General features: G+C 35.2%; 1 protein-coding gene across 1 annotated transcript in view; it reads right to left on the minus strand.

The window, feature by feature from the left end:
- VGlut (Vesicular glutamate transporter) overlaps positions 1 to 17,342 on the minus strand; it is a 68,276-nt gene that overhangs the window by 21,519 nt on the left and 29,415 nt on the right. The window contains exon 4 of the mRNA XM_073970976.1: positions 1,342 to 1,666. Coding sequence (XP_073827077.1) covers positions 1,342 to 1,666 — 325 coding nt within the window. The remainder of the gene's footprint in view (positions 1 to 1,341; positions 1,667 to 17,342) is intronic.

Consider the following 17,342-nt stretch of genomic DNA (forward strand, 5'->3'; position numbering starts at 1 on the left):
ACATTTTTTAACATAACTTTATACGGTTTCCTTGACAAATAAAACTTGTTAAAATTTAGAGTTTGAGGTTTTCCCAAAATTTCTCGTACCCAATGGACATACATCAAATCGAATCACAGAAAGTCTTTTACATCCATTAACAACAAAAACAACAAACAATGGCAAATAAAACGAACCATTAGTCTGCACATGAATGGTATCGTAGAACAATATTTTTGTATTTATTTTTTAAAAGAAACAATATATCTGTTTCAAAATAACTCTAAAGGACTTCCATTACTCACTCGCACACTTATGCAATTCCATACAACAGTAGCTAAATGTAAACTTCGTATAAAATATTATTGTAGGAAAACTTTTCATGTTCAATAAATAGAATGACGTCTGAATGCGTGTGGGTGTGTGAGTGGGTATGGGTAAGTGTTTGTGTAGAACAAAGACCGGAAAGGAGTGAAAAAACATCCTGTTACCAAAACACCAATTCAAAAGGAAGACCCCCATACCCTCAGTGTTTATTGAAATGCCAGTCAGTATTGTGTTGTGGGCGAACAATTGAGTTATGTTGCCGTTGACAAAAAATACCCTGAAGCCATTATTAATGAGCGTGATGGAATTATGCATATAAAAGCCCTAAAATGTATTCAAATGATGGTTCGAAGTTCAGCTGTACGGAGTGGTAAGGACTTCCATTGTCCTTTGAATATTGCAACAAATTGCTGTGGAAATGAACAACGAAAACTTATGGGGTATTACATAATGTAATGTTTGGTATAGGTAGGATACGCAATCTTTAATCGGAGACTTTCAAGTATACTGTAATGAATAAAGAGTTTGTGGAAAGCACAAAAGATCAGAACATATAGTAGATATATAGATTTTTGAGGGCATATTTATAATGATAAGATCAACTGGCCATACATATTTATGTATGTTTGGGTCTTTATTTTTAGTAATTTCATTTCGAAATGTATGCAAAGACCCATATGTATAAATTAATGTAAGGAAACATGTTCATGTATAGCTAAAAACGTGACTTCTTTCTATGTCTTTTTCAAACACCAACTACAAATTTATATAAATGTCAAAAATTAATTGTCATCAGTTACATGTACACCACATACACATCACGCCATCACAACCACCATTAAGACCTACATACTGGTATTATAAACCATATTATGCCTTAAATGAAATCAATCTATTTAATGATGATGACGATGATGATGGTTATGTCATTTCTAGTCGCTCCATAATCAGCTTAATTTCATTTTAAAACATTTTCAACATATATACATACATATATATTTGATTCATTAGTCTAAATTTAATTTTTCTACTTACACCATTGTGTTCTCCTTTCAATTTGGCAGCCGACATATTGCAACGCATGCCAAAGGCAATCATAAATCCGACACATGCCATTGTGGCAATGGTATAACGTGCCGACATGCAAGGACATTCTGCTTTACAATATTTATCGATTTTCCGCAATGGTGGCCTTTCGATTTCTTCAAATGATGCTGGTGAATCGGGTCTATCATCATCATAGGGTATGCCACCACCTGGCCCTTCGCCTTCACGCTCCGCTCCGGCCATTTCTTCATAACCACCCAGACCGCCATGATAACCTTTGGAGACTTCGAAATTTTCGAAAGTGGGTTTGATGCTAAAAAGAGAAGAGAGGGTAAGAAAATAATTAATAAATTTCGAAACTTTCAAAAGTAATATTCTAACAAAAAATATTAAAAATCCACACGTATTGTTTTTTTGCATACATCTAAAAATTTATTAAATACCTGTGGCGAAGCAACCATTGAATTTTTAGTTTTCATTTGTTGAAAATAGTATACAAATTTTTTGTTTGTAAAAATAATTTTTTCAGTCTCATCAGAACTTTCACATGTAATTTTGTTTCAACAATAAATATTCATTTAATTTTTTGTTAAACAGACGCGTTTTTAATAAATATTTGTGCTTTCCACATTGGTGACCCCGTATATTGAATACGATGTCTCGCGAAGAAAATTCTGCAAACGCAAACCTTAGCGTTGGTGATGGAGTCAATAACAACGAACCAATTCCTCAATCAGCTCAAATTTTGCCTCAACAAGTATCAGCAACAGCTGCCGTCAAAATTCCACCGTTTTGGAAACACAATCCTAAATTGTGGTTCATTCAAGTGCAGGCAGTCAACAGAATTACTCGGGGTGAAATAAAATTCGATCATATATTATGCAACCTGGACCCTGAAACACTAGAAATCGGAAATTATCTTGGCCACGGATTTTCATGGATGCAAATACGAAGCATTGAAAAATAAGTTAATTGCTGCGTTTACGGAATCAGACGAGAAAAAGCTCCGCAGGCTCTTGGTAGGTCATGCAATTGGTGATCAGAAACCAAGTCATTACTTACGATTTATGCGCAATACAGGACTGGGTCAAGTAAGTGATTCTGTTTTAAAGTCATTGTTTTTAGAGCAGATGCCCGAAAATGTGCGTATTATCCTTGTTGGTAACAAAGGTACATTGGATGAAATAGCGGCACAGGCAGACAATATCACGTAGCAATTATCTCCTTCAATTTCGACGATTTCAAATAGCACAATTTCCCTTAATGCAATACTGGACAAAATAGATCACTTGAGAAACGCTTTGTGGACATGCGATCTCATTCACCCGATGTTACAAGATTTAATCGACGCACGAGAAGCAGATCAAGAAGCCGCAACAGTAGAAAGGAATATTGCTGGTATCATAATACTTTTAAAGACACAGCCTTAAAATGTGTTTCCCCATGTTCGTTTCAAAAAAACTAATTTTGAATTCGGACGTCGCGGCATCCGAATTTATGATCAATACGTCATGCCGCCTTTTTATTAGAGATCAATGTTCCAAATATGATTTGTTGGTAGACACTGGAGCTGACGTTTCTGTTGTAAAAAAATCCGTTCTCAAGAAGCCAACGCTTATCATAAACAATAATAGTACTGCCATTAATCTTTTTGCTGCGAATGGAACACCAATTAAAACATTTGGAACCAGAATTGTCTCATTGGACTTAGGTCTCCGGCGCAGATTCAAACGGAGATTTGTTATAGCGGATGTAACCAAACCAATTATCGGTTCAGACTTCCTAACACATTTTAAGCAAAGTAAGCAACTAGTTGACGGTAAAACATTAATGAAGTCTCAAGAACAGCTTGCAAATATATCATGGAATAGCATTACGTACCGATAACTCTCCATACTCAGCAGGATGGAACTTGGAGATGCTGTGGAGACTATAGAGGTCTTAACAAAAAAAAACTATTCCGGATCGATACAACATTCCTTTTTTGACAGACTGCAACCAAAAACTTAACGGATGTACTGTTTTCTCAACGTTGGATTTAGTCCACGCCTATCATCAAATTGACATTCACCCTGATGATATAATGTTCTTCGTGGATTAGATTTTGTGTTCTGCTATTTGGATGACGTACTGATAGCTTCTAAAAACCAGGTGGAGCATTTAGAACATCTAAGAATTGTTTTCCAACGGTTTAAGGATTACGGCATCGTTTCAAACAAATCAAAATGCATGTTCGGACAATCTGAGGTAAATTTTCTCGGATTAAAATTAAGTTCCCAAGGTATTATGCCAATGGAATGTAAAGTTCAAAAAATTCAGCAATTTCCAAAACCGAAGACAGGATCTTCGGCAGTTTTTAGACATGGCAAATTTTTATCGCTGCTGAAATTCAAATACCACTCAATGCTTTTCTTCAAGGTGCTCGAAAAAAGGATAAGCGACCAGTTGTTTGGACAAAGCAATCAGAAGAAGCTTTCGATCGTTGCAAATCATTACTTGCTAATGCTGCATTACTTTCACATCCCTTTCCTATTGCCACAGTAGCTCTTAAGGTAGATGCTTCAAATTTTGGCATTGGCGCGATGGTCGAGCAATTGTTAGACAACAACTGGCAACCATTAGAGTTTTTCTCTAAGAAGTTAAGTCCATCTCAACCTAAATACAGCGCTTACGATCGGGAATTGCTTGCTGCTTATGAAGCAATACGCCATTTTCGGTACATGTTAGAAGGACGCCAATTTACATTGTTCACCGACCACAAGCCGTTGTGTTTTGCATTCCATAAAAATCCTGATAAATCGAGTCCAAGACAATGGTGACATCTGAATTTGATTGGCCAATTCACTACAGACATTCGTCACATTTCTGGTCGAGACGATATCGTTGCTGATACATTGTCCAGAATTTCGGATATATCCACAATTGACTATACAAGTCTACATTTGGCTCAAGAAAATGATGAGGAACTACGTCAACTGTTATCATCAAAATCAAGTCTTGAAATTAAACCTTTTCAAATTCCAGGAAGCAAAAATTAAATATACTCGTATTGTGACACCCCAACTGGTAAAATTCGACCTTACATACCTAAAGAATTGCGTAAATCAATATTCGATTCAATTCATGGTCGTTCACATCCGGGAACTCGGTCTACTCGAAAATTGCTGTCTCAACGATTTGTGTGGCCCTCAATGAATCAAGACATTGGCAGATGGACCAAAGCCTGTCAAGCCTGCCAATCAAGGAAAGTTACTCGTCATACAAAATCTCAATTGTCGCGTTTTCAAATATCGACCAGAAGATTTGCGGATCTTCATCTTGACATTGTGGTCCCATTACATCAATCGGAACGGTTTCGTTATATTCTCACGATTGTTGATCGTTATACTCGATGGCCGGAAGCGGTTCCAATTAAAGATATTACATGTGAAAATTTGTTCTCCGCATGGGTTTCAAGGTTTGGTTGTCCCGACAATATTTATACAGATAGACGTCCGCTAATTTCGAAGGTATGACCAAATTTCTTGGGTCAAAAGTTCATCACACTACTTCATATCACCAGCAATTTAATGGTATGGTCGAACGTTTTCATCGTACTTTGAAAGCCGCCTTAGTTTGCCACCAAAACGTCCAATGGACAAAAACACTGCCATCTGTTATGATCGGATAAAGGGCAACACTTAAAGAAGATATTGGCGCGTATAGTGCCGAAATGGTTTATGGTGAAGCAATACATCTTCCAGGCGAATTTTTCCAAGCAACAATTTCTACGCCGATTGGAAACACTCAATAACTTAAGAAATAATTTATCTAAGTTACGGCCTGTTACGGCTTCAAATCACTCGAAGAATAAACCGTTTGTACAAAAGGAATTGCAAAACTGTTCTCATGTATGGATAAGGTGTGATAAAGTGCAGAAACCTTTACAACCGAAATACTCAGGACCATATGCAGTTATTGATCGCAAGGCTAAATATTTCAAGATTCGCATTGGGGCGTTTTTAATAAATATTTGTGCTTTCCACAAACCCATGCATATTTTTGTTTTGGGTCCAGCTAAAAAATCTATTAAAAACCCACCCATATTGTTATTTTTGGGTCTAGCTAAAATCTGTTAAAAATCCACGCATATTGTTTTTTTGGGTTCAGCTAAAAGTCTATTAAAAATCCACCATATTGTGGTCACTGGGTCCAACTAAAAGTCTACTAAAAATCCACGCATATTGTGGTCATGGGTCCAGCTAAAAATCTATTAAAAATCCACACATATTGTGGTCAATGGGTCCACCTAAAAATCTATTAAAAATCCAAACATATTGTGGTCAATAGGTCCAAATAAAAATCTATTAAAAATCAATGGGTCCACCTGAAAACCTATTAATATTCCACGCATATTGTGGTCAATGGGTCCAGCTAAAAATCTATTAAAAATCCACGCATATTGTGGTCAATGGGTCCAACTAAAAATCTATTAAAAATCAATGGGTCCACCTAAAAACATATTAATAATCCACGCATATTGTGGTCAATGGTTCCAGCTAAAAATCTATTAAAAATCCACACATATTGTGGTCAATGAGTCCACATAAAAGTCTATTAAAAATCCACGCATACTGTGGTCAATGGGTCCAGCTAAAAATCTAATAAAAATGCACGCACATTATGTTGAATGGGTACAACTAAAAATCTATTAAAAATCCACCCATATTGTGGTCAATGGGTCTACCTAAAAATCTATTAAAAATCCACGCATATTGGGGTCAATGGGTCTACCTAAAAATCTATTAAAACTCCACGCATATTGTGGTCAATAGGTCCACCTACAAATTTATTAAAAATCCACACATATTTTTGTCAATGGGTCCACTTAAAAATCTATTAAAAATCCACTAATATTGTGGTCAAAGGGTCCACCTAAAAATCTATAAAAAATGTCCTCTAATTGTACTCTACGGATCGTCATAAAAATCAGTTAAATATTCACCTAAGTTTGTATATTGCCCACATTGTGGCCCTGGTATTGCCTGGCACTTTTCACATTTCCCTTCAATTTTCTTCAATCAAAATCAATTACCTTTTCCACCCAATGGAAAGGTCAGTTGTCATAACATCAAAATCAAATCTCAGCTGCTTCTGCCGCTGAGAACATTTAACAAACAATTAAATGGCTTCATCTGTGTTATTTCTTTAGAAAAAAAGAATAAAATTCATAATTGACCATTACTGGGGAGAATAACAAGTCGAACAAAACACGATACATGAATACTTAAGAATGTTGAACAAATTTCAATGAATTGTTCGGTTACCAACGAGACAGGAGACCAAAATGTGAGGAATGTGAACAAACGAGATGATGATGAAAAAAAAAAAATTCCCACCCCATACAAAATCCATTGAATAGTTCCCTTCAAATTTGTATTGTCTATAGAAAAACAAAATTATTACCAGGACAACTAGCACACAAAATTAGAGGCATCATCAGCAGGGTTCAGCAGTTAGAGGTCGAGGTTGATGTACATATTTTAGGCTTGTTATTGATCTTGTTAAACTACTGTAGTCGTCATTTTATTCTCCCCTTGATTTTTTTGTCTTATATAAAGCCTATTAGAGGATGTTTTTTTGTTTGTTCATTGTGGTTTGGAATGATTTTGTAATAACATTATCAAGGCCTCTGAACACACACAACCCCATAAAATAGTATTTCTTGCATATTTCTTTGTTTTATCGTTTTGTTTTGTTATACAAATTTCACTATTTATGTGGCCTCATTTCTTGCTTTCCTTTTTCTTCCTCTTTTCCCATATTTGTAGATAACTATGACAGCTATTTCTATCTGTTTTATTGCCACCGTTTTTGTGGCTGTGTCAGTTATGCGAATAACTCTCTGTCTGCTTGAACAAAAAAATAAGGACATTGTGTAGCATTTAATGCCAGTCAGTCTGACGCCATACCACTTATGACCTCAGACAGTTTAGTTTCTGTGCGTGATGTCTTTGATATAGCCACTGATGCTGGGTTTTGTAGGGTAAAAAAATAACTTCAGAATTTTTACAGACTTTATGGCAGCCAAAAGATTAAAGTTTCTTGGCGCCACTAGTCTCAAACACGAAATAAAAGAATATATTTCCTTTGAAAAAAGGGGAAACATTTTGAAGTAATGGAGAATGAATGTTTGTAGGAATTGCAAACAAATTATTGAAATTGTATTGTATAAATTATCCAAAAATTTTGTGTCATTGTTGGAACTTATACTGGAAAGAAATAAGGGAATTTGAATGGATGTGTTTCTAGGGACAATTAGCGTGGATTTTTAATCGATTTTTAGGTGGACCAATTGCGTGGATTTTTAATCGATTTTTAAGTGGACCCATTGCATGGACTTTGAATAGATTTTTAAGAGGACCCATTGCGTTCTACTTTTAATAGATTTTTGATGGACCCACTGATCACAATATGCTTGAATTTTTAGGTGTACCTTTTGGCCACAACGTGGATTTTTAATAGATGTTTATGTGGACCCATTGACCACAATATGTGTAGATTTTTAATAGATTTTTAGCTGGACCCATTGACCACAGTATGCGTGGATTTTTAATAGACTTTTATGTGGACTCATTGACCACAATATGTCTGGATTTTTAATATATTTTTAGCTGGACCCATTGACCACAATATGCGTGGATTTTTAATAGATTTTTAGGTTAACCCATTGACCACAATATGCGTGCATTTTTAACAGATTTTTAGGTGGACCCATTGACCACAATATGCGTGGATTTTTAATAGATTTTTAGGTGGACCCATTGACCACAATATGCGTGGATTTTTAATAGATTTTTAGGTGGCCCCATTGACCACAACATGCGTGGATTTTTTATAGATTTTTAGGTGGACCCATTGACCACAATATGCGTGGATTTTTAATAGATTTTTAGGTGGCCCCATTGACCACAACATGCGTGGATTTTTAATAGATTTTTAGGTGGACCCATTGACCACAATATGCGTGGATTTTTAATAGATTTTTAGGTGGCCCCATTGACCACAACATGCGTGGATTTTTAATAGATTTTTAGGGTGACCCATTGACCACAATATGCGTGGATTTTTAATAGATTTTTAGGTGGCCCCATTGACCACAACATGCGTGGATTTTTAATAGATTTTTAGGTGGACCCATTGACCACAATATGCGTGGATTTTTAATAGATTTTTAGGTGGCCCCTTTGACCACAACATGCGTGGATTTTTAATAGATTTTTAGGTGGACCCATTGACCACAATATGCGTGGATTTTTAATAGATTTTTAGGTGGCCCCATTGACCATAACATGCGTGGATTTTTAATAGATTTTTAGGTGGACCCATTGACCACAATATGCGTGGATTTTTAAAAGATTTTTAGGTGGCCCCATTGACCACAACATGCGTGGATTTTTAATAGATTTTAAGGTGGACCCATTGACCACAATATGCGTGGATTTTTTATAGATTTTTAGGTGGCCCCATTGACCACAACATGCGTGGATTTTTAATAGATTTTTAGGTGGACCCATTGACCACAATATGCGTGGATTTTTAATAGATTTTTAGGTGGCCCCATTGACCACAACATGCGTGGATTTTTAATAGATTTTTAGGTGGACCCATTGACCACAATATGCGTGGATTTTTAATAGATTTTTAGGTGGACCCATTGACCACAATATGCGTGGATTTTTAATAGATTTTTAGGTGGACCCATTGACCACAATATGCGTGGATTTTTAATAGATTTTTAGGTGGCCCCATTGACCACAACATACGTGGATTTTTAATAGATTTTTAGGTGGACCCATTGACCACAATATGCGTGGATTTTTAATAGATTTTTAGGTGGCCCCATTGACCACAACATGCGTGGATTTTTAATAGATTTTTAGGTGGCCCCATTGACCACAACATGCGTGGATTTTTAATAGATTTTTAGGTGGACCCATTGACCACAATATGCGTGGATTTTTAATAGATTTTTAGGTTGCCCCATTGACCACAACATGCGTGGATTTTTAATAGATTTTTAGGTGGACCCATTGACCACAATATGCGTGGATTTTTAATAGATTTTTAGGTGGCCCCTTTGACCACAACATGCGTGGATTTTTAATAGATTTTTAGGTGGACCCATTGACCACAATATGCGTGGATTTTTAATAGATTTTTAGGTGGCCCCATTGGCCACAACATGCGTGGATTTTTAATAGATTTTTAGGTGGACCCATTGACCACAATATGCGTGGATTTTTAATAGATTTTTAGGTGGCCCCATTGACCACAACATGCGTGGATTTTTAATAGATTTTTAGGTGGCCCCATTGACCACAACATGCGTGGATTTCTAATAGATTTTTAGGTGGCCCCATTGACCACAACATGCGTGGATTTTTAATAGATTTTTAGGTGGCCCCATTGACCACAATATGCGTGGATTTTTAATAGATTTTTAGGTGGCCCCATTGACCACAACATGCGTGGATTTTTAATAGATTTTTAGGTGGACCCATTGACCACAATATGCGTGGATTTTTTATAGATTTTTAGGTGGCCCCATTGACCACAACATGCGTGGATTTTTAATAGATTTTTAGGTGGACCCATTGACCACAATATGCGTGGATTTTTAATAGATTTTTAGGTGGCCCCTTTGACCACAATATGCGTGGATTTTTAATAGATTTTTAGGTGGCCCCTTTGACCACAATATGAGAGGATTTTTAATAGATTTTTAGACGGACCCTTTGTCCACAATATGCGTGGATTTTTAATAGACCCATTGACGACAACATGCGTGGATTTTTAATAGATTTTTAGGTGGACCCATTGACAACAATATTCGTGGATCTTTAATACATTTTTAGGTGGATCCATTGACCACAATATTCGTGGATCTTTAATAGATTTTTAGGTGGACCCATTGACCACAATATTCGTAGATTTTTAATAGATTTTTAGGTGGACCCATTGACCACAATATGCGTGGATTTTTTAAAGATTTTTAGGTTGACCCTTTGACCACAATATGTGTGGATTTTTAATAGATTTCAGGTGAATACTTTGACCACAATATGGGTGGATTTTTAATAGATTTTTAGGTGGACCCATTGATCACAATATTCGTGGATTTTTAATAGATTTTTAGGTGGACCCATTGACCACAATATGCGTGGATTTTTAATAGATTTTTAGGTGGACCCATTGACCAAAATATTCGTGGATTTTTAATAAATTTTTAGGTGGACCCATTGACCACAATATGCGTGGATTTTTTAAAGATTTTTAGGTTGACCCTTTGACCACAATATGTGTGGATTTTTAATAGATTTCAGGTGAATACTTTGACCACAATATGGGTGGATTTTTAATAGATTTTTAGGTGGACCCATTGATCACAATATTCGTGGATTTTTAATAGATTTTTAGGTGGACCCATTGACCACAATATGCGTGGATTTTTAATAGATTTTTAGGTGGACCCATTGACCAAAATATTCGTGGATTTTTAATAAATTTTTAGGTGGACCCATTGACCACAATATGCGTGGATTTTTTAAAGATTTTTAGGTTGACCCTTTGACCACAATATGTGTGGATTTTTAATAGATTTCAGGTGAATACTTTGACCACAATATGGGTGGATTTTTAATAGATTTTTATGTGGACCCATTGACCTCAATATGCGTGGATTTTTAATAGATTTTTAGGCGGCCCCTTTGACCACAATATGAGAGAATTTTTAATAGATTTTTAGACGGACCCTTTGTTCACAATATGCGTGGATTTTTAATAGATTTATAGGTGGACCCTTTGACCACAATATGCGAGGATTTTTAATAGATTTTAGGCTTTGACCACAATATACGTCGATTTTTAATAAATTTTCGGATGGACCCATTGCCCACAATATGCGTAGATTTTCAATAGATTTTTAGGTTGAACCTTTGACCAAAATATGCGTGGATTTTTAATAGATTTTTAGGTGGACCCATTGATCACAATATTCGTGGATTTTTAATAGATTTTTAGGTGGACCCATTGACCACAATATGCGTGGATTTTTAATAGATTTTTAGGTGGACCCATTGACCAAAATATTCGTGGATTTTTAATAAATTTTTAGGTGGACCCATTGACCACAATATGCGTGGATTTTTTAAAGATTTTTAGGTTGACCCTTTGACCACAATATGTGTGGATTTTTAATAGATTTCAGGTGAATACTTTGACCACAATATGCGTGGATTTTTTAAAGATTTTTAGGTTGACCCTTTGACCACAATATGTGTGGATTTTTAATAGATTTCAGGTGAATACTTTGACCACAATATGGGTGGATTTTTAATAGATTTTTAGGTGGACCCATTGATCACAATATTCGTGGATTTTTAATAGATTTTTAGGTGGACCCATTGACCACAATATGCGTGGATTTTTAATAGATTTTTAGGTGGACCCATTGACCAAAATATTCGTGGATTTTTAATAAATTTTTAGGTGGACCCATTGACCACAATATGCGTGGATTTTTTAAAGATTTTTAGGTTGACCCTTTGACCACAATATGTGTGGATTTTTAATAGATTTCAGGTGAATACTTTGACCACAATATGGGTGGATTTTTAATAGATTTTTATGTGGACCCATTGACCTCAATATGCGTGGATTTTTAATAGATTTTTAGGCGGCCCCTTTGACCACAATATGAGAGAATTTTTAATAGATTTTTAGACGGACCCTTTGTTCACAATATGCGTGGATTTTTAATAGATTTATAGGTGGACCCTTTGACCACAATATGCGAGGATTTTTAATAGATTTTAGGCTTTGACCACAATATACGTCGATTTTTAATAGATTTTCGGATGGACCCATTGCCCAAAATATGCGTGGATTTTTAATAGATTTTTAGGTGGACCCATTGATCACAATATTCGTGGATTTTTAATAGATTTTTAGGTGGACCCATTGACCACAATATGCGTGGATTTTTAATAGATTTTTAGGTGGACCCATTGACCAAAATATTCGTGGATTTTTAATAAATTTTTAGGTGGACCCATTGACCACAATATGCGTGGATTTTTTAAAGATTTTTAGGTTGACCCTTTGACCACAATATGTGTGGATTTTTAATAGATTTCAGGTGAATACTTTGACCACAATATGCGTGGATTTTTTAAAGATTTTTAGGTTGACCCTTTGACCACAATATGTGTGGATTTTTAATAGATTTCAGGTGAATACTTTGACCACAATATGGGTGGATTTTTAGGTGGACCCATTGATCACAATATTCGTGGATTTTTAATAGATTTTTAGGTGGACCCATTGACCACAATATGCGTGGATTTTTAATAGATTTTTAGGTGGACCCATTGACCAAAATATTCGTGGATTTTTAATAAATTTTTAGGTGGACCCATTGACCACAATATGCGTGGATTTTTTAAAGATTTTTAGGTTGACCCTTTGACCACAATATGTGTGGATTTTTAATAGATTTCAGGTGAATACTTTGACCACAATATGGGTGGATTTTTAATAGATTTTTATGTGGACCCATTGACCTCAATATGCGTGGATTTTTAATAGATTTTTAGGCGGCCCCTTTGACCACAATATGAGAGAATTTTTAATAGATTTTTAGACGGACCCTTTGTTCACAATATGCGTGGATTTTTAATAGATTTATAGGTGGACCCTTTGACCACAATATGCGAGGATTTTTAATAGATTTTAGGCTTTGACCACAATATACGTCGATTTTTAATAGATTTTCGGATGGACCCATTGCCCACAATATGCATAGATTTTCAATAGATTTTTAGGTGGACCCATTGTCCACAATATGCGTGGATTTTTAATAGATTTTTAGGTGGACCCATTGACCACAATGTGCGTGGATTTTTAATAGATTTTTAGGTGGACCCATTGACCACAATATGCGTGGATTTTTAATAGATTTTTAGGTGGACCCATTGACCACAATATGCGTGGATTTTTAATAGATTTTAGGGTGCAACCATTCACCGCGCTTTTAATAAAAATATTACTTTTCCCGAACATCACTATTAAGACTACCTAACCGCTTTAATTAAATACTCCCTGACAATCTACTCGTACTACAATTCTACGTATGCATTTTACCTGTTGCTTCCCTTAAAACCCAAAGTGTAACGGTAAAATGCTTCCTCACCAGAAACCTCTGACACATAAACACACAAATTAAGCCATCCGAAGTCTACTGGTAGTACACAAATAATTTCACACTGTTAAACCGTAATCAAAATTACTATCTCCTGTCGGGTAGTTGTGTGTACGACTTAAGGGATTTTCGCTTATGTTTTACTACCATCAACAACCCTCTTCACTTCCCCTCCCCACCCCATTCATGCTATTCCTTAGTCTAAATAATCCTCATCAATTGAGAAAAATATCAAATGTTTTCATCTAAATGAATCATCAAGGATTTGTATGGTCACACACACAAGGGAACTACATAGATACGCTCGTACAACTGCAAAATTGCCGATAAAGGTAGACGCAGAAGCTATTGCCAAACAGACGTGTTCAATTGAAATAAAATTCAATTTTATTAAGTGCTACTGCTACGGATACGACCCACAACATACCGATGCGGTAACAAAACATAAATTCTTGTACAATATGAGGACAGGAAGTCGGAGGATATTTTTTATGGTGGTGTTGGGTGCGGTGAATGTTTGGGAATGGATTTTTATTGATAGTTGTCGATGGAATCATTTCATGATTGTTGTGATTTTTTCCGCAGCATTTTTTATACATTAAGGTTAATGACATCAAATTGATTTGGTTTCCTTTCTGTTTCTTATCGAACTTTTTTTGATGACAAAAGGTTAAATAAACGAATACCGGCGATGACGAATGATTGAGATTGGATCGAAAGAAATCACAAACAATTTTGTTAAATGCTGAGATTTAGCAGGACCACTGGCGTGGATTTTTTAAAGAATTTTTATTGGGGCAATACCAAGCCCAAAAGCGTGGATTTTTTAAAGAATATTTTTTAGGCAATATCAGGCCCAAATTGTGGACTTTTATTAGCGTGGATTTTTTAAAGAATATTTTTTAGGCAATATCAGGCCCAAATTGTGGACTTTTATTAGCGTGGATTTTTTAAAGAATATTTTTGAGGCAACATCACGGCCATAAGCGTGGATTTTTTAAAGAACCTTTTTTGAGGCAACATCGTGCAAAAAAGCATGGATTTTTTAAATAACATTTTTGAGGCAACATCGTGTAAGAAAGCGTGGATTTTTTAATGAACATTTTTTGAGGCAACATCGTGCAAAAAAGCGTGGATTTTTTAAAGAATATTTTTGACGCAATATCAGGGCCATAAGCGTGGATTTTTTAATTAACATTTTTTGAGGCAATATCAGGGCCATAAGCGTGGATTTTTTAACTAACATTTTTTGAGGCAATATCAGGGCCATAAGCGTGGATTTTTTAACTAACATTTTTTGAGGCAATATCAGGGCCATAAGCGTGGATTTTTTAAAGAACATTTTTTGAGGCAATGTCAGGGCCACAAGCGTGGATTTTTTCAAGAACATTTTTTGAGGCAATATCAGGGCCATAAGCGCGGGTTTTTTAAAGTATATTTTTGAAGCAACATAAGGCCAGAATCATGAATATCAAGGAATATTTTTGGAGACAATATCCGGTTCAAAAGCGTGGATATTTTAAAGAATATTTTTGGAGACAACATCCGGTTCAAAAGCGTGGATATTTTAAAGAATATTTTTGAGGCAACATAAGGCCAAAAATATTTTTCAGGAACAGGACAAAAGCACTGATTTTTAAAAGAATATCTTTTAGGCATCATGTTTTGAGACAATATTTCTTTTAGACAATATTCTTTGTGCCAATACTGGTCTCAAAAGCGTGGATTTTTTAAAGAATATTTTTTGAGGCAATATCAGGCCCAAAAGCATAGATTTTTTAAAGAATATTTTTTTGAGGCAATAACAGGCCCAAAAGTGTAGATTTTTTAAAAACTATTTTTTGAGGCAATATCAGACCCTAAAGCGTAGATTTTTTTATAGAATATTTTTAATGCAACATTAGGGCCACAAGCATGGATTTTTTAAAGAACACTTTTTGAGGCAACATCAGAGCCGTGGGTTTTTTAAAGAACATTTTTTGAGGCAATATCAGGCCCAAAAGCGTGGATTTTATAAAGAATATTTTTTGAGGCAATATCAAGCCCACAAGGGTGAATTTTTTCAAGGATATTTTTGAGGCAATATCAGGCCCAAAAGCGTGGATTTTATAAAGAATATTTTTGAGGCAATATCAGGCCCAAAAGCGTGGATTTTTTTAAAGAATATTTTTTGAGGCAACATCAGGCGCAAAAGCATGGATTTTTATAAAGAATATTTGTTGATGCAATATCAGGCCCAAAAGCGTGGATTTTATAGAGAATATTTTTTGAGGCAATATCAGGCCCAAAAGCGTGGATTTTTTTAAAGAATATTTTTTGAGGCAATATCAGGCCCAAAAGCGTGGATTTTTTTAAAGAATATTTTTTGAGCCAATATCAGGCCCAAAAGCGTGGATTTTTTAAAAAATATCAGGCCCAAAAGCGTGGATTTTTTAAAGAATATCAGGCCCAAAAGCGTGGATTTTTTAAAGAATATTTTTTGAGGCAATATCAGGCCCAAAAGCGTGGATTTTTTAAAGAATATTTTTTGAGGCAATACCAGGCCCAAGCGCGTGGATTTTTTAAAGAATATTTTTTGAGGCAATACCAGGCCCAAGCGCGTGGATTTTTTAAAGAATATTTTTTGAGGCAATACCAGGCCCAAGCGCGTGAATTTGTTAAAAAAACATTTTTGAGGCAATACCAGGCCCAAGCGCGTGAATTTGTTAAAAAAACATTTTTGAGGTAATATCAAACCCAAAAGTGTGGATTTTTTAGATTATTTTTAAGGCAATATCAGGCCCAAAAGAGTAGATTTTTTAAAGAATATTTTTTGAGGCAATGTCAGGCCCGCAGGCTTGGATTTTTAAAGAAATTTTATTGAGATTTTTAAAGATTTTTATTGAGCCCACCTACCATCGTGGAATTTTTAAGAATTTTTTTATTCAATATCAGGCCAACAAGCATGGATTTTTAAAGAATTTTTATTGAGGCAATATCGTGGATTTTTTATGTTTTTTTCAGGCCTACTAGGGTGGATTTTTAAAGAAGTTTTATTAAGGCAAAAGCGAGGATTTTTAAAGAATTTTTATAGAGGCAAAAAATTGTTTTTTTAGAGTTTTTGTTGAGGCAGAACGAAGATTTTTAAAGGATTTTTACTGAGGCAAAACGTGGATTTTCAAAAAAATTTTTTTGGGGACCTAAAGTGTGGGGATTTTTAAAAAATTTTTATTCAGACATAAGCTTTGATTTTTAATGATTGTTTTTGAGGCAAATGTGAGGATTTGTTAAAGAATATTTTTTGAGGCAATGTCAGGCTCAAAAGCGTGAATAATTAAAGAAAATTTTGGTTTATTTTAAGTTTTTGTTGAGGCAAACAATATAAAAGCGTGGATGTTTAAAGATTTTTTTGAGGCAAAATGTGAAGATTTTTAAGGAATTTTTATTTATTTTTTTATTTAGGCTAGTAAGCCAAGGCTATAGTCGGACTGATGTGATATCCTACACCTTTACCACTGGGAATTAGGTTTTCACAAACCAAAATTTCTTTATGGTACCGTATCGCACCAAGCTTAAATAATAATATAATAATTGTTTCACAAACAGCTCAGAAGGGACAAGGGAGATTTCTCTCATATCAATGAGTGAGTGTACCCCGATTCATATTCGCTCAATGATATGGGACACACAGCTTATCTCCGAGTCCGAACGGCGTGCCCTAAGACACCACTTGTAGAGAAGTTTTATATGGCTGAAATACTCAGAAAAT

This window comes from Musca autumnalis, unplaced genomic scaffold, assembly GCF_047663935.1.
Source record: "Musca autumnalis isolate F117 unplaced genomic scaffold, ASM4766393v1 scaffold_2, whole genome shotgun sequence".
NCBI lineage: Eukaryota > Metazoa > Arthropoda > Insecta > Diptera > Muscidae > Musca > Musca autumnalis.